The 24,683-nt window shown below is 48.6% G+C and overlaps 1 protein-coding gene across 3 annotated transcripts in view; it reads right to left on the reverse strand.

Moving 5' to 3' along the window:
• CKAP5 (cytoskeleton associated protein 5) overlaps positions 1 to 24,683 on the reverse strand; it is a 421,631-nt gene that overhangs the window by 356,891 nt on the left and 40,057 nt on the right. For all 3 annotated transcript variants that reach the window (XM_030200874.1, XM_030200876.1, XM_030200875.1), the window contains exons 2-3: positions 24,098 to 24,182; positions 17,572 to 17,765 (exon numbers count right to left, since the gene is read on the reverse strand). In XM_030200874.1, the coding sequence (XP_030056734.1) occupies positions 17,572 to 17,765; positions 24,098 to 24,154 (251 nt within the window). In that variant the 5' untranslated portion in view covers positions 24,155 to 24,182. The remainder of the gene's footprint in view (positions 1 to 17,571; positions 17,766 to 24,097; positions 24,183 to 24,683) is intronic.

The following is a 24,683-nucleotide window of genomic DNA, read 5'->3' on the forward strand; positions in this document are numbered from 1 at the left end:
GAACAGTACTTGCATTATGTTGCAAAGTGCAGTTGAATTGAAGCAACCCATCAGTTTAGTTTTAGGGAGCAGCAGCAATAAAATCACAAAGAAAGGTGCACCTGCCAAACATGACTATGAACTTACCCAAAAACTCACTGACGTTTTGCAAGCTTTTGAGGAAGCCACAACAATTGCATCTGCAGAACAGTATGTTACTGTGTCTGTTGTTCATCCACTGGCTTAAACACCTGATTAATTCAATCGATACAACATATGGGGAAGATTCTGGACAGGAAGTTGATATCGATGATGAAGGTACAGAATCGGCAAACCTGAAAGTTATCTCTCGCTTGAAAGAAGAGCTGAAGAAAAGTTTACTCCACAGATTTCAAGATATATTATTTGATAATTCATATAGATTAAGCAGCTTCCTTGAGCCAAGATTCAAGTCAACCTATGGTGAAGTATCAGATGTAATTGCAACTCAAGAGATAGTAAAAATGCAAAACTATTCATGTGCCATTGCCAGTCAGCAGCAGCATAGCCATGGAGATCACGCACACTCACAGTTTCACAGTTAGGAACACAGGATGTGGATAAGCCTAGACAAACGCAGTTTCTGGAAAAAAGTGGAATATACATATGATTCAGCTAAGAAAGCCAGACTTCCATTACAATCAGACTATGACAGTGATATTCAAAACAAATATCCTTTGGAAACTGGCGGTGATGTTTTTTGTTTCTGGCAGCAAAGTCAAATGAAATTGACACTACTGAACCAGTTTGCACAGAAGTGTCTGTGCAAGCAAGCCCTCAGAAATAATTTTTTTCTGCTGCTGGACAAATTGTAGCTGCAAGACACAGTTGTCTGAAGCCAGCCAAAGTGGACAAAATTATTTTTCTTAATAAAAACTGGAAGATGTAGGACCTGACGAAGCTTCACTTTTCACATTATGTAACAATGTGTAGCGTACTCACACTAAAGTTTGTCTTTTTTTCAATTGTTGTTGCCTGTTTTTGTATTTTTAGCATGTGGGCCTCACTATTTCAATCAAGTCAAATTTAATCAAAAAAATTTTTTTGAATGAATCTAAAATTTTTTTAACTGAATTGGGTTCTTCAAACAATAATAATAAATAATAAGCAAGGGAATCCAAGACCTTGCTCTCAAATCAGATGGCAAACCTCCTCTATTTGAAAGAATAGCACCTCTAGTGGAGTCTTTCCTGGAATCCAGCAGGACCTAGGAGACACCCTCCGAAAGACCCAAGGAAGCGAATTTTAGGCTCTCAACATCTAAGCAGTGAGAGTCGGAGGCAGGATGTTGGGACGTAGAGAAACCCCTCGTTCTGCGTGATGAGGGTCACAAATCCAATCTCCACGATTTTTTGAAGGATAACTCCAGAAGAGGAGGGAACCAGATCCGCCACATCCAGTACAATGAAATCAAAATCATGGCTCTGCTGTCTTGCTTCAGTTTCAACAAAAAGTTTTACCCAGAGGATGTAAGGGAGGATATGAATACAGAACACTAGTCTGTCATGGGCCTGAAGTCTGGAACAGAACCAAGGGACCTTGTTGTTGAACTGAGGCAAAAAGAGCCACGCTCGGAACTGAAAGTGATGTGTTCTCAGCCAAAATCAGTGGGCTAGACGCTTTTTTTTTTTTTGTTACATTTGTACCCCGCACTTTCCCACTCATGGCAGGCTCAATGCGGCTTACATGGGGCAATGGAGGGTTAAGTGACTTGCCCAGAGTCACAAGGAGCTGCCTGTGCCTGAAGTGGGAATCAAACTCAGTTCCTCAGTTCCCCAGGACCAAAGTCCACCACCCTAACCACTAGGCCACTCCTCTCTCAAAATTATAGATGAGTAAAGGATCAAATGTGAGAATGTGAAGCCTGCTGTCCTCTGAGAATGCCTTTTACAGGTAAGTATCTTCGCTTTCTCCAAGTACAAGCAGGCTTACCATTCTCACAAGTGGAGAATCCCTAGCATTCAGTCTCATCCAAAACAACAAACACCGGTTAATTGGGCCTCGCAGCGGCGAGGACATAATAAAAATTAACCTAAAAGACAATACAACTAGATGAGGGTGCAGCCTGGAACAGAATAAAATGCGCATAGGTGGGGGTGGAGTTGGATTCTAGATCCCAAACAGATTCTGCAACACTGCCCAAACCGACTGTCGTGTCTGGTATTCTGCTAAAGGCAGTAGTGAGATGTGAATGTGTGGACTGAAGACCACGTCGCAGGCTTGCAGATCTCTTCAATGGAGGTTGACTTTAAGTGAGCCACGGCTCTGACATTGTGAGCAGTGACATTACCCTCCAAAGTCAGCCCAGCATAAGCGAAGGAAATGCAATCTGCTAGCCAGTTGGAAATGGTGCGTTTACCAATGGCGACTCCCCTCCTGTTGGGATCAAAAGAAAAACAACTGGGCGGACTGTCTGAAGGGCTTTGTCCGCTTCATGTAAAAGGTCAACTCGATCTTACAGTCCAAGGTGGGCAAGCTGCTTTCGCCAGGATAGGCATAAGGTTGGGGGGAAAATGTTGACAAGACAATTGACTGGTACAGATGGAACTCCGACACCACCTTTGGCAGGAACTGAGGGTACGTGCAGAAGAGTATATGAATCCTTTAAGTCCAGAGAGCATAGCCAATTGTTCTTCTGAATCATGGGGAGAAGGGTGCCCAAGGAAACCATCCTGAAATTTTACTGGACTAAGAATTTGTTCAGGGCCCTTAGGTCTCAGATAGGGCGCATCCCCTAAATTTCTTTTGCATAAGGAAGAACCTGGAATAGAATCCCCACCCTTCCTCCTCTGGTGGAACGGGCTCGACCACACAGGCCTTCAGATGGGCCGGGAGTTCCTCTGGAAGTACCTGCATGTGCTGACAGCTGAATGAATGAGCTCTCGATGGGTAATTTTGAGGTTTCTTATACCAACTGAGTGTGCATCCAAGACAAATTATTTGAAGAACCCAATTGAGTGCATATCCGAGATGAACTATTTGAAGAACCCACCGGTTTATAACCATAAAGGTCCACCTTTCATGGAAAAACTTCAGCCTCCCCCATGACCAGCAAGTCATCTGGGACAGACACTTTTACTGCGGGAAGGAACCGAACTTGGCTCCAAAAACCCTCTCTCATTGAACCTCTCTGGAAACCTGAGTCCCCTTCTTCATGCAAACACAATTTTGGGGGCTATAGTCAGGCATCAAGACACTAAAGACAGCAAGAATGGGTGTCCTTCCAGAGATGGGAAAATTAGGTTTCTACCTTGATAATTTTCTTTCCTTTAGTCATAGCAGATGAATCCATTAAATGATGGGTTGTATCTGCCTACCAGCAGGTGGAGGTAGAGAACATAGTAACATAGTAGATGACGGCAGAAAAAGACCTGCACGGTCCATCCAGTCTGCCCAACAAGATAAACTCATGTGTGCTACTTTTTGTGTATACCTTACCTTGATTTGTACCTGTCCTTTTCAGGGCACAGACCGTATAAGTCTGCCCAGCACTATCCCCGCCTCCCACCACCGGTTCTGGCACAGACCGTATAAGTCTGCCCAGCACTATCCCCGCCTCCCAACCACTATCCCCGCCTCCCACCCCGCCTCCCACTCACTGCCCAGCACTATCCCCGCCTGTTCCTGAACGCCCAGCTCCCTCTGCCTTCAGTATATGAAATTTCCAAAGCAGAGTGAATAAAAAAGGCAATATAACAAACTTTCATCACAGAGAACAAACGCCCCAGAACCTAGGCAATAACCAAACAAAGGAGGGACGTTATCAACCTCCTGCAATAAAAACAGAATGTAGAAACTCTGATAGCTTGTCTTCAAGTACTCCTGATAAGGCACAATGTCTGTATGCAACATCTGTACAAAAAGCACTTGCACTCCAAAATGCGCATCCTGCCACATCCAGCCTGTAATGCCGCACAAAAGAGAGCTGAGAAGCCCAGGTAGCCGCACGACAGATCTCCTGAACAGAAAAAACACCCATTTCAGCCCACAAAGAGGACATAGCCCCCGTAGAGTGCGCTTTAAATGCTTCAGGCTGCGACCACCCTGAAAGCAGATAAGCCGAAAAAATGAGTTCCTTAACCCATCGGGCTATAGTGGCCTTAGACGCCGGAAACCCCCGTTGGGGACCTGTCAACAGAACAAATAAATGATCAGAATTCCTAAACTCATTTGACATCTGCAGATACTGCCACAGAGCCCTGCGGACATCCAAAAGGCTCAATTGCCCAAAGGAGTCAGGAAACTCCTCCTTAGAGAAGGAAGGAAGAAAGATGGTTTCAGCTTTTCATATCAACAAGCCCATCTTAGGCAGAAAAGAAGGCACCGTACGAACAGTTACCCCAGATTCCAAGAACTGCAGAAAAGGATCCCAACAGGAAAGATCCTGAAGCTCAGACACTTTTCTTGCCAACGTCATTGCCACTAAAAAAAACTGTCTTGAGAGTTAAATCCTTCTCAGAAGCCCGTTTAAGAGGCTCAAACGGAGATTGCTGGAGCGCCTTCAACACAAGCCCCAGGTTCCATGCCGGACATGGCGACTGCAAAGGAGGATGAAGACGAAGCACCCCTCTGAGAAAACGGAAAATATCCGGATGAGCAGCAAGGGATAATCCGGAGACTTTCCCCCTTAAGCAGGCCAATGCTGCCACTTGAACTCGAAGGGAATTGTAGGCCAGGCCCTTTTGTAGCCCGTCCTGCAAAAAGTCCAGAAAGAGCGAGACTGTCGCCAGACTGGGCGAGATAGACTTTGGCGTACACCACGCTTCAAATGTGCGCCAGATCCGAGCATAAGTCGCAGAGGAAGACTGCGTGCAAGCCTGCAAGAGCGTGGCAATAATCTTATTAGAATAACCCTTGTCCCTCAATTGCGCCCTCTCAAAAGCCAGGCAGCAAGACCAAAGCGGCAAGGATCTTCCATAGTCACCAGACCCTGAACTAACAGGTTTGGAACCCGAGGCAAAGGAAGAGGCGCGTCCACCAGCATCCGCCGGAGATCCGCATACCAAGGACACTTTGGCCAATCCAGGGCAATGAGAATCACCAATACTCGGTGCAGACGAATCTGAAGTAGAACTCACCCTATCAAGGGCCAAGGAGGGAACAAATACAGGAGGCCGAGGGCCAAGGTTCAGCCAGGGCATCCAACCCCGCCAAGCGAGGAACTCTCCTTCTGCTAAAAAAGCAAGGAACTTTAGCGTTAACAATTGATGCCATGAGATCCAAGTCTGGAGTACCCCGTTTGGCACAAATCTGAAGAAAAACTTTGTCTACCAGTTCCCATTCCGCCGGGTTGATTTGATGTCTGCTGAGGAAATCGGCTTGAACGTTGCTCTGACCCGCTATGTGAGCTGCGGACAGCTGCTTTAGGTGGCGCTCGGCCCAGTCGCAGATCTGAGACACCCCCGCAGCCAGGGCCCTGCACTGAGTGCCACCCTGGCGATTGGTGTAGGCTACTGCTGTCGTGTTGTCCGACAGAACTCAGACAGGAAAACCCTTCAGCGTCCTGTGGAAGGCCAGAAGAGCCTGAAATATCGCTCTCAATCCCAATGGACCATCCCGCTTCCGTGGTGGACCACAGACCCTGAGCATAGCGTCCCCGGCAATCAGTTCCCCAGCCCGAAAGGCTGGCATCCGTTATCACCAGACACCAAAAAGGAAGAGTCAGTGGAATCCCCAGCCGCAGCCTGCTGTCAGAAAGCCACCAATCCATACCGCGCTGGGCCGCAGGAAGCCACCGTAATCTGCATTGGTATTCCAGGGAAATCGGAGACCATTGCTGAAGCAGAGCAAGCTGCAGCGGTCTCATGTGAGCTCACACCCAGGGAACCACCTCTATGGTGGCCGGCATCGATCCCAGGAGCTGAATAAAGTCCCAAGCTTGAGGGCGAGGCATCCGCTGGAGCAGGCGGACCTGATTCTGAAGATTGAGCCGCCTACTCTCAGGAAGAAAAACGAACCACGAAGCCATGTCGAACCGGACCCCCAAATACTCGAGAGACTGAGAGGGGGTCAGGTGACTTTTGGGCATATTGACTACCCAGCCCAGAGTCTGAAGATCTGTAACAACTCTGGCTGTGGCAAGTTGACTCTCGTCTGCCGAATCCGCTTTGATGAGCCAGTCGTCGAGATAAGGGTGAACTCTGATACCCTCTCGCCTCAGAAAGGCAGCCACTACCACCATAACCTTGGAAAAAGTCCGAGAGGCAGTCGCCAGGCCGAAAGACAAGGTGCGAAACTGGAAATGTCTCCTACTGGGACGGCAAATTCTAGCCGGTAACCTTCTCTGATCAGGTCTAGGACCCACTGATCTGAAGTAATCTTGGTCCACTTCCCGAAAAAAAGGGAGAGAAGACCCCCTATTGCAGGAACCGACAAGTGGACTGGTGCCCCATCAATGTGGAGGACGCCCCTGAACTCCTAGACGTTGCCCGGACGACAACGCGCATTTGTCTGAACAAAAGGAGTTCCTCTGCTGGAAACGGGTACGTAGACCAAACCCTGCAGAGCGCCCCGGGCGATACTTGCGAGTTTCGCGAAAACATGGCCTGGAAGAGGAGGGAAAAGAAGGTCTTTTGGAAAAAGGCCTCAGCCTATCCTCAGGCAACCGTTGGTCCTTAACAATCTTCTCCAAATCCTCCCCAAATAAAAGAAGGCCCCGAAAGGGTAACCTCACAAGCCTTTGTTTAGAGGCCATGTCAGCCGCCCAATGCCGGAGCCAAAGAAGGCAGCGGGCAGCAACCGCCAGACACCTGCATAGCCGAAGCTCTGACCAGATCATAAAGGGCATCAGCCAAAAAAGACAGGGCAGACTCCACATACGGGCCAACCTCAGCGAGGGAACCTGCTCCATCGACGGGCTGCTCAACCGCCTGCTGCAACCAGGAAAGGCAGGCACAGGCTGCATAGGAACTGCAAATAGCCGCCCGTAAGGAAAGGCCCGAGATATCAAAGGACCGCTTCAGCGCGGATTCCAGCCACCGGTTCGGCATATCTTACAAAGCGACCCTCCCTCCAACGGGAGAGTAGTCTTTTTAGTCACAGCTGTGACTAAAGCATCCACTTTAGGCATCCCAAAGAGGGTCAACTGACTTTCCCTCAGGGGGTAAAGGCGATACATAGCCCTGGCCACCTTCAAGGGACACTCAGGGTCAGACCACTGAGCTGAAATAAGCTCTTTGATGGAAGCATGCACGGGAAAAGCCCGAGAAGGCTTCTTAGTGTTAGCCATCCGAGGATTAATAGAAGAGGCAGCGCCCTCATCAGGATCTTCAGTACAAAGGGCCTGTAAGGCATCAGAAATGAAAGCTGGCAGCTCGTCGCGGTGGAAAACCCGAACCGCTTTAGGGTCATCCAACTCCTGTGGCAAGCAGCCACCCTCATCTGGATCATCAGTCCATGAGGGCCTGCCAGACCCCTCAGACTCCCCGAAACTAGACCACAGGGGAGAACAGAGTGAAGAGTCCCCCTCAGACGGAGTATTCACTCGTCTACGCTTAGCGTCAGCCAAAAGCTCGGGGGAAGAAATAAAGTCTCCAGCAGAAGCTTGGCTATCAAGAACTGGAGGCAACCCAGACCGACAGGAATTGTCAGGAGCCTCAGGCACTGCTCTTTTTAACATAAAAGCCTTATGCATCAGCAGCACTAATTCAGGGGAGAAAAACTCACCTTGTACATCCGCCCCCAACATTGGGGGAAGCGGAGGCAAAAGCTCCTCTAGAAACCTCGAAACGAGGCGTCCCCCTGCACTCAGACCCCTCCGCAACTGCGAGGGTCGAGTCACGCGGCGCCGACAAATTCGATGGGAGGGAAGAATCACCGCCCGCCATGCTCGTGCCAGCATTAGCATCTAGGCAGCATGTGCTGCAAAGCCCCGCTGCTGATCTGCGTTTCCCACAGTGGAAGCAGAGCTTAACCCCTTCAGCAGCCATCAAATACAGAAAACAAAATGGCGCCTTCACACCAAAACTTACCCTGCACAGAGCGCAGTCAGCAGGAACCTCCCTGGAGGAGCTGGGCACCACTCTCACCTCAGGAGACCGAGTCAAACAAGCTGCGGTCAAGCTGCACCGAACCAGGAGCTCAGGAGAGAGCCTCTGTTTTGTTTTTACTGTGAGGAAATTTAGAGGCAGGCAGCCACAGAGGAACTCCGGGAGGAGGGGAAATGGGGTAAGGCAGGGACAGGAAAAACCAAGTATGCCCTTAAAGTGGGCACCACCAGCCACAACACCCCCTGCTCTACTGGCAAAGCACAGGAGCCACCCCAGGCAGAAATCAAGGAGCTGAGAAGCGACGTCCACACCTGCTGGGAGATAGAGATATACTGAAGGCAGAGGGAGTTGGGCGTCCAGGAACACCATGTGCTTTCAGTGTTCTCTATCTCCACCTGCTGGTAGGCGGATACAACCCATCAGTTAATGGATTCATCTGCTGTTGATGACAAGGAACATCTGATTGCACCAGGTGCAGCGCTTAAAGCCACCGGGAAACTTCTTGGACAAGGAAAGAAAAACTTCTGCGGCTAAATTAAACAAAGTAAAAGGGGAAAGGCACAGCGAAAAAAATGAAGGGAATAATCAAGGCCGAAGTCAAGGCCTAAAAGCGGCCGAATGACAAAGGAAGCTTAAAAACAGGTAAAATTAACTATAAAATTTAAGAGAAAGACAAAAAAAAAGGGTTCTATAACTGAGAACACAAAGGACGAAAAAAAAAAAAACGAAAGGCATAAGAAAGCTGTTTAGGACCAAACAATGTGAAGAGACTGTAAAAACACACCCTCTCCTCACCGTGGTAGAAAAAGAACTGAGGAGACTTATCACAGTGGGCGGGAAGGCACTCGTGCATGCAAGGTGGATCACGTCTCGCTCTCCACAAAGCTGTGTTTATGCTTGTTATAAGCCCCGGACCGGCCAAAACAGGTTGGCATCACCCACTTGTGAGAATAAATAAACCTGCTTGTACTCGGAGAATATAGATTTTGCCAATATGGTTTTTCAAGTTAAGGCTCAGCTGCATTCCACAGGAATTGGGTTCGTGGTCCGAATTGTGAACCATGGTCTGGATTGAGTTTTCCTGCTTTAGTTTATACAGAGAGAAAGGAAGAACAATTTCAATATACATATAGAAGGAAAAATTAGGTTCTTACCTTGGTAATTTTCTTTCCTTTAGTCACAGCAGATGAATCCATTAACTGATGGGTTGTATCCGCCTACCAGCAGATAGAGATAGAGAGCACTGAAAAACCACAGTGACCTTGGACAGCTAGCCCTTCTGCCTTCAGTATATGAAACTTCCAAAGCAGAGTGAGAGAGAAAGAAAGGTAAAATAGCGTGAACTTTCCTCACAGTTAAACGCCCCAGAACTGAAGCAATAACCAACAAAGAAGGGACATTCTCAACCTCCTGCAATAGAACAGCATGTAGAAACTCTGAGAACTGATCTTCAACTTCTCCTGATGCGATACAATATCTGCTTGAAGGATCTGAACAACAAAAACAAAAGTCAGACAGGGAGGGACCATGGATTCATCTGCTGTGACTAAAGGAAAGAAAATTACCAAGGTAAGAACCTAATTTTCCCTTCCTTGTCATCAACAGCAGATGAATCCATTAACTGATGGGATGTATAAAGCACTCCCTACGTAGGGTGGGAACAGGCAACTCCGCGAGCAAGCACATGCGCCCCAAAATGAACGTCCTGCTTCTCTGCCACATCCAGCCTGTAATGCCGTACAAACGAGAGCTGAGAAGCCCAAGTAGCCGCACTATAGATCTCTTGAAGAAAAAGGACACCCATTTCAGCCCATGAGGAGGAAATCACTCTTATGGAATGCACTTTAAACGCTTCGGGCTACAGTGGCCTTAGACACCGTACACCCGTGTAGAGGACCTGTCAACAATACAAAAAGATGATCAGAAGTGCTGAAGTCATTTGACATCTGTAGATACCGCAACAAAGCCCTGCGGACATCCAAGAGACGCAATTGCCCAAAGGAATCCGGAAAGTCCTCCCTAGAAAAGGAAGGTAGAAAAATGGGCTGATTCAGGTGAAACACTGAAACCACCTTAGGCAGGAAGAAAGGCACTGTACGTATTGTTACCCTGGACTCCGAGAACTGCAGAAAAGGATCCCGACATGAAAGCGCCTGGAGCTCAGATACGCGTCTAGCCGATGTCATGGCCACCAAAAAGACTGTCTTGAGCGTCACACATCCTTCTCAGAAGCTTGTCTAAGCGGCTCGAAAGGCGAACGCTGAAGAGCCTTCAACACCAGCCTCAGATTCCATGTCGGACACGGCGACCGCACAGGAGGACGGAGCCAAAGCGCCCCTCTGAGAAATCGGACAATGTCCGGATGAGCAGCAAAGGAAAAGCCAGAGCCTTTCCCTCAGAAGCATGACAACGCTGTCACTTGAACCCACAGGGAATTGTAAGCCAGGCCTTTTTGTAAGCCCTCCTGCAAAAAATCCAGGACCGACAAGACTGAGTGGAGGAGTGGCCTAGTGGTTAGGGTGGTGGACTTTGGTGCTGGGGAACTGAGGAACTGAGTTCGATTCCCACTTCAGGCACAGGCAGCTCCTTGTGAATCTGGGCAAATCACTTAACCCTCCACTGCCCCATGTAAGCCGCATTGAGCCTGCCATGAGTGGGAAAGCGCGAGGTACAAATGTAACAAAATAAAAATGAAATGTAGCCCACATGGGTGTGACAGCTTTTGAACCACACCACGCCTCAAACTTGCATCAGATCCAAGCATAAGCTGCGGAGGTAGACCGTTTGCGAGCCTGCAAGAGAGCAGAGATGACCTTGCTAGAGTAGCCCTTGTCTCTCAATTGCGCCCTCTCAAGAACCAGGCCGTAAGACCAAATCGACAGGGATCCTCCATAAGCACTGGCCCCTGAACCAACAGGTTCGGCACCAGAGGCAATGGAAGTGGAGCCTCCACCAGCATCCGACAAAGGTCCGCGTACCACGAACGCCTTGGCCAATCCGGAGCAACGAGGATCACCAATCCTCGATGCAGTCGAATCCTCAGAAGGACTCACCCTATCAAGGGTGAAGGAGGGAACACATATAGGAGGCCGGAGGGCCAGGGCTGGGCCAGAGCACCCAACCCCGTCGAGCGAGCATCTCCTCCTTCTGCTGAAAATCAAGGGACTTTGGCGTTTCCACTTGACGCCATTAGATCCAAACCGGGAGTCCCCCATTTGGCACAAATCTGAAGAAAAACCTCTTCTGCCCGTTCCCATTCTGCCGGGTCGATTTGATGTCTGGTGAGGAAATCGGCTTGCACGTTGCTCTGACCTGCTATGTGAGCTGCCGACAGCAGATCCAAGTGGAGCTCGGCCCAGTGGAAAATCTGAGCAGCCTCCGCGGCCAGGGCCCGGCAATGAGTGCCGCCCTGACGACTGATGTATGCCACTGCTGTCGTGTTGTGCCACAGCACCCGGACAGCAAGCCCCTTCAGAGTCTTGTGGAAGGCCAGCAGAGCCTGAACTATCGCTCTCAGTTCCAAGCGATTGATGGACCATCCTGCTTCCACGGGTGTCCACTGACCCTGAGCATAGCTTCCCTGGCAATGAGCTCCCCAGCCCGAAAGACTGGCATCCGTTATCACCAGGCTCCAAGAAGGAAGCGCGAGCGGCATTCCCTGTCGCAGAGAGCCATGTTAGTCTGCAATGGTATTCCTGGGAGATCGGAGACCATTGCTGAAGCAGAGCAATCTGCAGCGGTCTCATGTGAGCTCTCGCCCAGGGAACCACCATGGTGGCTGTCATCGACCCCAGGAGCTGAACAAAGTCCCGAGGGCGAGGCACCCGCAGGAGCAGATGGACATGATTCTGAAGCTTGCACCACCTGTGGTCGGGGAGAAAAACGAATCCCTAGGCCGTATCAAACCGGACCCCCAAATACTCGAGAGACAGAGAGGGTCAGGTGACTTTTGGGCAAATTGATCACCCAGCCCAGAGTCTGAAGAACAGTTATAATTCTGGTCATGGCGAGTCGGCTCTAGTCTGCCGAATCCACCCTAATGAGCCAGTCGTCTAAACACGGGTGAACTCTGATACCCTGTCGCCTGAGAAAGGCAGCTACTACCACCATCACCTTCGAAAAGGTACAGGGAGCTGTGGCTAGGCCGAAAGGCAAGGCCCGAAACTGGAAATGTTGGCCCAAAACCACAAACCGGAGAAACCGCTGATGCGGAGGCCAAATAGGAATGTGCAACTATGCTTCCTTGAGGTCCAGAGACGTGAGAAACTCTCCTGGCTGTACCGCCGCAATGACGGAGCGCAGAGATTCCATGCAAAAGTGTCGCACTCTTAGGGCCTTCTTGACTCTTCATAAGTTGAGGATTGGTCTGAAAGACCCACCTTTCCGAGGGACCACAAAATAAATGGAGTAGCGACCGCAGCTGCGTTCGGCAGGAGGCACCGGCATCACCGCTCCGAGGTGCAGCAAGACCTGAAAGGTCTCCTCTACCGCCGCCCGTTTGACAGCAGTGCCGCATCGGGACTCTATAGACAGACTCCTTCTGTCTCGCTGCACCCTACGCCTGGAATAAACTTCCTGAGCCCCTACGTCTTGCCCCATCCTTGACCACCTTTAAATCTAGACTGAAAGCCCACCTCTTTAACATTGCTTTTGACTCGTAACCACTTGTAACCACTCGCCTCCACCTACCCTCCTCTCTTCCTTCCCGTTCACATTAATTGATTTGATTTGCTTACTTTATTTATTTTTTGTCTATTAGATTGTAAGCTCTTTGAGCAGGGACTGTCTTTCTTCTATGTTTGTGCAGCGCTGCGTATGCCTTGTAGCGCTATAGAAATGCTAAATAGTAGTAGTAGTAGTAGTAGTAGTGTTTCTCACCGGGGCACCGAATTCCAATCGGTAGCTTTCACTGATCAGGTCCAGGAACCACTGATCTGACGTAATCTTGGTTCACTCCTCGATGAAGAGGGAAAGACGACGCCCTACTGCAGGAATAGACTAGTGGACCGGCGTCCCATCATTGTGGAGGATGCCCCTGAACACCTGGACATTGGCCGGCCGCTGCGGAACGTTTGTCCGAGTGAAAGAAGTTCCTCTGCTGAAAACGGGCACGTTGAGAAAACCCAGCAGAGCGCCCCGGGTGATACCTGCAAGCTTCGCAGAAACGTGGCCTGGGAGGGAAAAACAGGACTTTTGAAAGAAGGCCGCGGCCTCAGGTAACCGATGGGATTTAGAGTCCCTTAGGTCGTTAACAATCTTCTCCAATTCCTCTCCAAATAACAAAAGGCCCCGAAAGGGTAACTTCACCAGCCTCTGCTTAGAGGCCATGTCGGCCGCCCAATACCGCAGACAAAGAAAGCGGCGGGCAGCAACCGCCACAGACATCTGCTTAGCCGAAGTTCGGACCAGATCATAAAGGGCATCAGACAAAAATGACAGGGCAGACTCCATACGCGGGCCAACCTCAGAGAAGGAACCCGCCTCATCCTCGGGCTGATCAACCGCCTGCTGTAACCAGGAAAGACGGGCACAGGCTGCATAGGAACTGCAAATCGCCGCCCTTAAGGAAATGCCCGAGATTTCAAAGGACCGCTTCAGCACAGATTCTAGCCGCCGGTCCTACATATCTTTCAAGAATGGTCTTTTTAGTTATGGCCGTGACCAACGCATCCACTTTAGGCATCCCAAAAGGGGCCAAGTGATCCTCACTCAGAGGGTAAAGCTGACTCATAGCCCTGGCTACCTTTACAGGCCCATCAGGGTAAGACCACTGAGCTGAAATGGATGGAGTCATGCACAGGAAACACCCGAGAAGGCTTCTTAGTACTAGCCATCCTAGGATTAACAGAGGAGGCATCGCACATCGGCCGGATCTTCTATAGAAAGGGCCTGCAAGGCGTCAGAATGAGCGCTCGCAGCTCGTCGCAGTGGAAAATCCACACCGCTTTAGGATCTACCAAATCCTGATGCAAACAGAAACCCTCATCTGGATCATCCGTCCATCAGGGCCTACCAGACTCCTCAGACTCCCCACAGCCTGACCAGAGGGGGGGAAATGGAGAGGCGCCACCCTCAGACGGGGAATTTACCTGTCTACGTTTAGCGTCAGTCCAATGCTCGGGGGAAGAAGGAAACTCAGTCAGAAGCCAACACTGGACTATCAAAACCTGGAGGGAATCCAGCCCGCAACGTGGTGTCAGACGACTCCGGCAGAGTCCTTTTTAACATACAGGCCTTATGCATCAGCAGCAGAATTTCAGGGGAGAAAAACTCAACCTGGCCCTACGCCCCCGAATTAGGAGAAGCGGAGGAAAGAGCTCCTCTAGCAGCCTCAGAACGAGGCGTCCCCCCTGCACTCAGACTCCTCCGCAACCGTGAGGGTCGAGTCACGCGACGCTTCCAAAATGGCGCCCGCTGCCAGCTCCATCCAGCGGGAAGAACCACCGCTCGCCATGCCCGTACTAGCACGAGCGTCTAAGGAGCACGTACCGCAAAGCCCCGCTGCTGACCTGCGTGTACCACAGCGGGAGCAGCGCTTAAAGCCTTCAGCAGCCATCGCCCAACCGGACGGAAATATAGAAATAAAATGGCGGCTTTGCACCAAAACTTACCCCACACAGAACGCTGTCCGTGGGAACCTCCCCAGAGGAGCTGGGCACCACTCTCACCTCAGAAGACCAAGTCAACGAACTGTGGTGAAGCTGCACAGAACCAGAATCTCTGGAGAAAGCCTCAGAACAGCCACACTGTAAAAGCGTGCCTTTTTTTTTTTTTTTTTTTACACTGAGGAAAGTTGGAGGCAGGCAGCAACAGAGGGACTCCGGGAGGAGAGGGGGATGGGGTAAGGCAGGGACAGGGAACAAAACCAAGTATGCCTTCGAAGTGGGCACCACCAGCCACAACACCCCCCGCTCTACTGGAAAAGCACAGAATTCCAGGAGCTGATCAAGCGACGTCCACACCTGCTGGGAGATAGAGATATAACTGAAGGCAGAAGGGGCTAGCCATCCTAGCTCACTGTGGTTTTTTAGTGCTCTCTATCTCTACCTGCTGGTAGGTGGATACAACCCATCAGTTAATGGATTCATCTGCTGTTGGATGACAAGGAATTCACAATTCTGTATGAATGATAGATGCGAAGAAAAAAAAAGGGGGGAGGGGTGGAATTAGATCTTCCCAACTACATTTCCTTTTCTCGAGTCCTTCCAGACAAGGATATACAGTATGCTCTCCTGCTACCAAATGGGAGTCAGAGCTACTAGTTTAATATCTTTACCTTGTACAGGGTCCTGTGCAGCCCACAACCAGCAAGAATTTCTATTGGCAAAGCAACAATTAACTAACATCCCCCAAGAACCAAAACCCATCATAAAGATCATCAAGAAAATTATAAAAACTCTAAACCCTCCTGAACTTTAGCAGCTAGGAATCTGGATCTAGCCAACTTCTCTCCTCTATGTCTATTCACTACTCTTCTCTGATCACTCAGAGTAGGTTCTGGACTGTTCTGGAGGGACTAAAAAAAAAAAAAACTGGACTACAAAGGAGGAATGAGGAAGAAGTTAGTTCTTCTCATGTGCATGTGACGTGGATCAGCCTCTGTTGGAAAACTGGGCTTGATAACCTTCCGCCTGTCCCAGTATGGCAATGTTATGTACTTATGTCTTACTGTGTGAGAAGTACCAAAGCAAAGCTCAATGAGACTGGGATACAGACAAACTGGCTGATTAAACAGTAGCTCCACAGGCTCCAATGACTTGCTTACACATTCAAGCTATAGTGCTGCACAAAGGAATGTAGTGACAACCAGGTAGCTTGCTCTACAAATACCCTGTGGAGGAAACAAATTCAAGCTGTGTTCAACTCAGGATGCCACCTATGCTCTTGTAGAATGGGCTTTCAAATGTACTAAAAACAGGCATGCCCTAATTATGTAAACTGAAGTTAGGGTCTTCTTAAGCCATCTTGCCATGGTGGGAACAGAGGTCACTTTTTTCCTAGAACCCCTGAAAACAGAAAGCCAATTTGAATGCCGAAAACTTCTCTACCCTCTTCAGATAAAGTGAAGATACTTACCTGTAGCAAGTATTCTCACAGGACAGCAGGCTGATAATCCTCACAAGTGGGTCGGCGATCTGCGCCGGTCCGCGAACCGGCAATTAACAAAAACTTTTGATGGAGCCTTCTGAGCACGCCGTGGGTCCAACTGCGCATACGTAGAGTGCATTCCCACCCGCCACGCTCCTCAGTTAGGTGAAGAGTAAAAGAGAGAGGGGACAACTCCAAGGAAAGGTGGGCGGGTTTGTGAGGATTATCAAACTGCTGTCCTCGAATACCTGCTACAGGTAAGTATCTTCGCTTTCTCTGAAGACAAGCAGGCTGAATAATCCTCACAAGTGGGGTATCTCTAGCATCCAGGCTCACTCAAAACAACCACCATTGGTCAATTGCGCCTCGCAAGAGCGAGGACGTCACGTAGATTAACCTGAAACAATATACAACTAACAGAGTGAAGCCTGGCTGTTTCTTGTGAGAGAATCTTTCATCGCTGTCTCAGGGCAGGAATGGGGGGAGGGGGAAAGGTGCCGAGTAAAACTATGGAGGGCCACAGACCCAAGTGGTTGGAGGGGGGGGGTGGGGAGAAGGAGCTAGACCACAGAGCTGAGCACCCCAGGCTCTGTGGACTAGCCCAGCTGACCCCCAACCCTTCTCTTTAGACACTTGTTCCCTTATTTTTGCTCCCCCCCCCCCCCCCCCCCAAAAAAAAAGTGTTGTGCACCTTATTCACTAATAGGTTGCGTTTCACTTGCCAATAAAAAGATTTTCAAAAAGAATAAAAAGGCTCCACCTATCTTGCCAGACCTGATCTGGATTGTAAAGGAGCTCACCAACCATCTGCTAGAGACTGAGAAATGTTGGCCGGTCGTAGGCTACAAAGGACCTTTTATAGGTTGAGAACATGAGACCAGTAGTTCTCACTCTTCATGTGCTGGCAGGAAAGAGTGTATACCCATGTGTCTAGGCTGGTCTGTAAGGACAATGAATATACCGTATTTTTCGGACTATAAGACGCACCGGACCATAAGACGCACCTAGGTTTTAGAGGAGGGAAATAGGAAAAAATAATTTTTCCTTTTTCCCTCCTCTAAAACCTAGGTGCTCCGGTGCGTCTTTTCTGCCCCGACGTCACTAGACCACCAGGGAACATCGCGTCACGTAAGTAGGGGAGGGCGATCCAAAACTTGCTACCTTCGGACTATAAGACGCACCCCTCATTTTCATCCCAAATTTTGGGGGAAAAAAGTGCGTCTTATAGTCCGAAAAATACGGTACTTTACAAAAACCCAAGCCCTGCATGCAGCCCCAGGTCCAAGGCACTCTGGTCTTGAGCAACATCCTTGACCTTGCAGAGCATCTACTGCATCAGAAGACCTTTCTTCTCTTTGTATAAAATAAAAAACCTCCAAGGTATTTCAAGTATGAAAGGTTCCAGGTTACTCTACAGGTATTATAATGAAAGCTTTTCCGAAAGGGAATATGGATATGGATTTAAAGTGCCACTTACTTTCCTGCTACATGAGCTCTTTCAACATAGGCAAGGGCTGCTTCTAGCCCCTTCAGCTGAGCTACAGCATTGGAGTCTGTTACGAACTTCTTGATCAGTCCAAGATACTTGGACCACTCTGGGCTCTTGTCATCAGGTATCTTGTTGAAGAGCTTCAAAGCTTCCTCATAACCATTTAATCTTGCTTTCCATAGCTAGGAATAAAGAATTTATTATTCCAGGAACCAAAGGCTGTCAACAGCAAGAAAACTGTCACTAGTGACACTAAAAAAATTGAAAATATTCTGGTTATGAAGGAAAAATTAGTTATTACCTGATAATTTTCTTTCCATTAATCCCAACAGATCAATCCAGAGACGAGTGGGTTATGTCCCCCTACCAGCAGGTGGAGATAGAGAGAAGTTCAGAGTCTTCGTATATGTAGACCTGTGAAGCCAGCTTAATCTCAGTATTGTCGATACCAAAGCAGCTGAAGAAGAAAAATAATCCAATATTAAATTCCACTCCTGCCTCGAAAGAACCTTTGCAGGCTCTTTCTCTACCGCAACAGTGGGAGGAAAACCATGTAAGTGGGAATTGCAATCAGGAAAGTACCCCATCCTCTGCAGTTTACCGTTAGCTCCCAGTGGTCCCTGAGAACACAACCAACCGTAAGAGCCATGTCCCCTGATAACAAGGAAAATTATGCAAACAAACAACAGTACAGGGCGGGCCTCTGGATTGATCTGTTGGGACTAATGGAAAGAAAATTATCAGATAATAACTAATTTTTCCTTCCATAGCGTCCCACAGATCAATCCAGAGACGAGTGAGATGTACAAAAGCAGTCCCACGTGCAGGGAGGGATCCCCCAATAGTCAAAGGCTGGAAAACATAGCCCAACCAGCAAGACGGAGGTTGGATTGAAAGATATGCCCCAGAACTTGTAAAAAGAACCAGGTTCCTAAAAAAAAAAACCTGAAGAAAGGCGAAACGGAGCAAGAAAGGGAAGAAAGCCCCCCCCCCCCACGCCAAAAAGAATACATATCTCCCAGCCGCAACCCCCAACAATGGAGCTAAAGCGGACCTGGAACCGTGAAACTGCGCCCAGAATGCAGTGAAGGAACTGCGCCCAACCTGGAACGGCAGAACTGCATGGAATAACAAAGCTGTGCCCAACATGGAGCAATGGAACAGCATACAACATGCATCGAAGGCATTGCAACCAAAACACAGCGAAGTTCCCGAACTCACATGCATCGAAGGAATTGCGCTCAACCTCCAGCAATGGAGCCGTGTTCCATATACAGCAGAGCCGCGCTGCATACGGCAATAGAGCTGCGCTCAACCAGCAAAATACATAGACCCTTGGGAAAAGTTACAGAAAAAGGTGCTGCCAGAAGGCTAACAGGAAAGAGCACCACTAGTGGAAATGCAGCCCTGATGCTGCACTCCCCTGTCCCAGAGGGACAAAAAAACTACAATAAGAGAAATCCCCATGCCTCAAGAGACACTCTCAGTCCTCAGCAGGACCCTGAGCCACAAAGACTGCCCTCCTAGGCAACCGAGACATAGCAATAGCCAACGTAAAGAAAGAACTCCCGCCAAGAGGGAGATAAGCATCACGGAGCTGTAATCCTCAGACCATAGGGAGCAAAATGCTGCCGTACGGGATAGCATCTATCCCGCTAACAGTCGGTGTACCCCAAGGATCTGTCCTAGGACCTCTCCTCTTCTCCATCTATACCTCTTCCCTTGGTGCTCTGATCTCATCCCATGGCTTTCAATACCACCTTTACACTGATGATACCCAGATCTACCTCTCCGCACCGGATATCTCAGCTGAAATCCAGACCAAAGTACCGGCCTGCCTGTCTGACATCGCTGCCTGGATGTCTCGCTGCCACCTGAAACTAAACATGAACAAAACTGAGCTTCTCCTCTTTCCCCCTAAACCTGCCTCTCCTCTCCCCCCGTTCTCTATTACGGTAGATAACACTCTCATCCTCCCTGTCCCGTCTGCGCGCAACCTTGGAGTCATCTTTGACTCCGCTCTCGCCTTCTCTGCTCATATTCAGCAGATTGCCAAAACCTGTTGTTTCTTTCTCTATAATATTAACAAAATTCGCCCTTTCCTCTCCGAGGACGCTACCAAAACCCTTACCCACACCCTTATCACCTCTCGCCTAGACTACTGCAATTTGCTTCTCGCTGGTCTCCCACTCAGCCATCTATCTCCTCTTCAATCTGTCCAAAACTCTGCTGTGCGTCTTATATTCCGCCAGAGTCGCTATACTCACGTTAACCCTCTCCTCAAGTCGCTTCACTGGCTCCCTATCCGCTTCCGCATACAGTTCAAACTTCTCCTTTTGACCTACAAATGCATCCACTCCGCAGCTCCTCAGTACCTTTCCGCTCTCATCTCTCCCTACACTCCTCCCCGTGAACTCCGTTCGTGGGGAAAAGGCTCCTGTTGTCCCCCTTCTCCCCCACTGCTAACTCCCAGCTTCCTATGCCTGGAATAGACTCCCTGAGCCAGTACGTCAGGCTCACTCTCTGGCTGTCTTCAAGTCTAGGCTTAAAGCCCACCTCTTTGCTACTGCTTTCGACTCCTAACCTGACTCTCTTACTCAACACCCTCACTTATCACCCCTACCACTGCAATTTCCCCACCCCTAGCTGCCTGTTCGTCTGTCCAATTTAGATTTTAAGCTCTGTTGAGCAGGATTGTCTTTTCATGTTAATTTGTACAGCGCTGCCTAAGTCTAGTAGCGCTATAGAAATGTTTAGTAGTAGTAGTAGAGTAAGCCACAACTCTCGCCAGCCCAGGAACAAAGCGGAAGCTGGTCTTTAACATCAAACGGAGGAAAAAACCCAGCTAAAGGAGAGTCAAACCCCAGACCTAGCTCCAATCCACTTCTCTTGCAGAAAAGCAGAGAAAAAAAATCTACAGCCAAGAGGCGAAAATTCCGCTGTATCTCAAAAAGATGTGCTAAGCAGGAAAGCACTGTGTCCCTTACAGAGAAAGGATGACTGCCAAAAGTGCCAGGAAAAAGACGCCTGAAATAGAAAAGGCAATATTCGCCTGTGCCTGGCTATAACTCCCGCCCGAAAGCCAGGGAATAAAGGAAGATCTGAGGCAAACTAGCCCTCAAAGGGCACAGACCCGAAAAGACCCTGGACTAAGTCGAAGCACAGACTGGCAAGAATGGTGCTCCCGAGGATACTCAGAAGAGGGATAGAGCTAACAGTTGCCTACCAAGGGCCACTCGAATCCCTACCAGAAGGAAAGTACCCTGCAGACCCCTCAGAGCAAACAGGAGGAATTCACGGGTTTGAGAAAACGAGAACCCCCCTAGGGATCCAAAACTGTGACCACCAGCTAGGGCACACCCTCGCAGCATACAAGCTGCAGATACAAACTCCAGCGAGAAAAAACTGAAATATCAGCCGAAATCCCCCCTGGAGACCAAGTTGGCTGAAGGGAACCACAGAGATGGGGGCCCAAGTAGAAAAGGAATCCCTGAAGTAATCTGATACAGGCCGAGGCCCATGGGGAAAGTCCAAGAAAGAAAAAAAACCTTGCACCCATGTCCTGGACCTGGTAAGAAAAGTAATACCTGACTTGAGCTGGCATCTGATGTTGAGAAACGAAAAGAAAAGATTTCCCAAGACTGCATGGAACAACAGTCCCGACAGGCAAAATTAGGGAAAGAAACAACTGACTATCTAAAGACTGAAAAACAAGAAGGAAACATGACTGAATACTGTAGAGTCTCTTGTTAGAGAGAGAGAGCCATAAATCAGCAAGCCCCGAGGTGTGGAAGAACCTGCCATTCATCTCACGAAGGAAAACTGCCACTACCACCATGACTGTGAAAAAAAATCGTCGGCAAGAAGGAAAGGCTGAATGACAGGGCCATAAGTCGCTAACACCCCTTGCTGCCAGGAACCCTGGGACTATGAAACAAACTCCTTGAGGTCCATGGAGGATATCAATTCTCCCCACCAGACAGAACTATTACACCCTGCCTGTTTCCCATTGTGAAAGGCTGAACCATAAACACCCGAGCCTCTACATCCCAACAGGAAGAAGCTCCCTGGATGCAACTACCAAACAAAGGAAATAACTTCACATTTCCCAATTGCAACTGGAAACAGACGCCACTTCTCCCAAAGGAAGAAACGCTGGCAAGGAGGCAAGACTGCTTGACCATGTCAGAGCTTGCATGTAGACGCCAAGAAAAACTGTAATAAAGTCCAGGTTGTAACTGTGTGAAGACACATTTGAGCTGAGCTAATCTTAGTTCACTGCTCCTGAGACCAAACAGGGGTCCTAGATACAGCAGGCATAGGTTGACCTGAAGTAAAAAAACAGAGCTCATTTAAACAGCAGTCAGGTGGCTTGTCGAAGGATATGGAAACCAAGAGTGGATTTCCTGCACCCCACCAAGAGGAGAAACCATCATCCCCTGGCACACGCCGAACCTCGGAAGTCCCTCAGGTCTAAACCCAACTGCCCTAGATCTGCTCCAGTACCAAAATTAACTCCAAAAGGCAGGATGCCAAACATGATTTGGAAGCCACATCCGTGGACAGATGGCTAACTATACCAGATGCTAACTATACTAGATATTGCCAAGAATTGGTGGAAAGAAATCTGAAATAACACAGAGCACAACGCCTGTAGCCTGAACAATCCCACACCAAAAGCACCCTGAAAGTCGAAGAGACCCAGCAGGGCTCCGTGCCTGGAAAAGGAGCAGACTGTCATAACATCCAAAAAGTATACCAATCCACATGTAACTAAGAAGCAGGAACAATAAAGAGAGCTGAGTCAACATGTGTGCTCATGGCAGCATGAACACCATAGCCAGCAGGAGAACTCTGAGAGAAGAGGCTAGCTGCAGCTAAACCCCTGTCCTCCCCCCCGTGGGATTAGACTTAATTACCCACCAGTCATGCTAAAAACAGTAGCCTGGGCTAGAAACACCAAGAGCCTGTACCAGAAAGGCACTAAATATGCACAAGAAAGGAAACATGCTAGCAACGCTAACAAGCCAGCCACAGAGAAAATTTGAGGGAATTAAGTCCTCACTCCCTGCAAAACATATGCAGCCGAAAGAAGGCAAAAAAAAGCCTAGAGCAGGCAAACACCTACAGTCAAATTAACCTTCCCCTAGACAAGAAGGCCCACGAACAACGTTCCCTTGCGGCTACACATACTGCCCAAAAGCAACGAACATCAGGTAAGCTACTAGCGCCACAAGGCATCTAATCCCGCTGTATCTCCCGAGAGGGAAACGAGGATTAGCCCTCGAAAAACTCTAAAAGTTCCCCTCCCTTAGACAGACACAGCCGATGAGAAAAGTCAGGCCGGCAAAGATGCTACCGCCCCACACCCTCGCACCTTCATAAGCACGCTACCTAAATAATAACCGAGAAACTGATAGCTCTAAATATTAAGCCCTAGCACAAAATGGCACCCGCGACGGCGAAATCCCGCAGCTCAGTATGGCATACCAACAGAGCCCTAAAAACAATGCTCCCCTGCCAGCGCCCAAAATAAAACACCCCCGTGATGATGACCACGCAAAGCCAAGTTCCGCTGTTTAAAACTGACGAACCACTCCAACGGAAAGAATAAAATGCCTGGCAACCGAAAAGGGGTAGGGGAGGGACCTAGCACCACCAGGTGTACTCCTTACTGGCTCAACCTGGCCACGACCCCTAGCTCAACTAATCCTGAGGGAACAGGCTAGGAGCAAATCTCAATCTAGAGAGCTGCACAGGATAATGTCCATCCACCTGCTGAGATAGAGAGAATACTGAGATTAAGCTGGCTGCACAGGATAATGTCCATCCACCTGCTGAGATAGAGAGAATACTGAGATTAAGCTGGCTGCACAGGATAATGTCCATCCACCTGCTGAGATAGAGAGAATACTGAGATTAAGCTGGCTGCACAGGTCTACATATACGAAGACTCTGAAGTTCTCTCTATCTCCACCTGCTGGTAGGGGGACATAACCCACTCGTCTCTGGATTGATCTGTGGGACGCTATGGAACAAGTATTTGTTCATCAAATCCTGCAAAGGACACTATGCAAGGTATTTTAAACCCCAGGCCTCTTGCCCAATGATATTTCCATTCTAAGATTTACAACTAACGGTAGTTAAAACATTTTTATAATAGTCACATTCATAATTAAATTAAAAAAAGTTTATAGACCACCACTGCACATACTGACTCTAGAAGCTGTCATATATAACCATATTTTAATAGACAAATGTGTTTCAGACAGTGCTATAGTTACTTTATTACCAAGCAAAATGGTCCATTGAAAGGTTTGATTAGAACAGCAGCAAGTCATCATGGGTGTACTTTGAGGGGGGGGGGGGGAAGAGGAGGACACAGGGCAGATATCCAAGATAAAAGTCAAATGCAAAAGAGAGAAAAACACTTTCTCCTCAGGAACCATATTAAAGTTCTGGGAAGAGCAATAAAAACTCAAGAAGAGCAAATTCCTGTTCTCCCACATCTCACCTTGTGTTCACATTTCTGATCAATAGGTAGTTTCAGCCACTCACTGTCATCTCCCATCTTGACAGTTTGTCAGTTATAGGAATATCTAGATGAAGAGAAAGCACAGAGAAACCCGATTAGTTTCAACTACACCTGCATTCCTTCCAAGTTAAAACTTGCAAAATCATGGCCAGGACTACACAAAACAGCTTCTGAGCATTCATGTGGATTCAGAGAGCATCATTTACTAGTAAACTTGGTGAAAAACAATAGTGACCTTAGATAAAGCCACATAGTCTAAGCTGTACTTAACACTATGGCCTGTACTCTACAAAGTTACCAAAACTGACAAGCATTTGCAGTTATATGATGTATAACCAATCATACAGAGAAAAAAAAGAAAAAACAAAAAAAACACACAAAAACACAGTGCACAACTAGTACAAATCACAGGAAGGTAAAATTAGTCCTTACCTAATTTTCTTTCCATTAGTCCCAACAAGACAAGTGGGTTATGTCCCTCTACCAGCAGGTGGAGATAGAGAGAACGCCAGAGCTCTGTCATAAAGGGTACTGTGCAGCAGCCTCACTTTTAGTATGATCGATA

Source organism: Microcaecilia unicolor, chromosome 4 (assembly GCF_901765095.1).
Source record: "Microcaecilia unicolor chromosome 4, aMicUni1.1, whole genome shotgun sequence".
Taxonomy (NCBI): domain Eukaryota; kingdom Metazoa; phylum Chordata; class Amphibia; order Gymnophiona; family Siphonopidae; genus Microcaecilia; species Microcaecilia unicolor.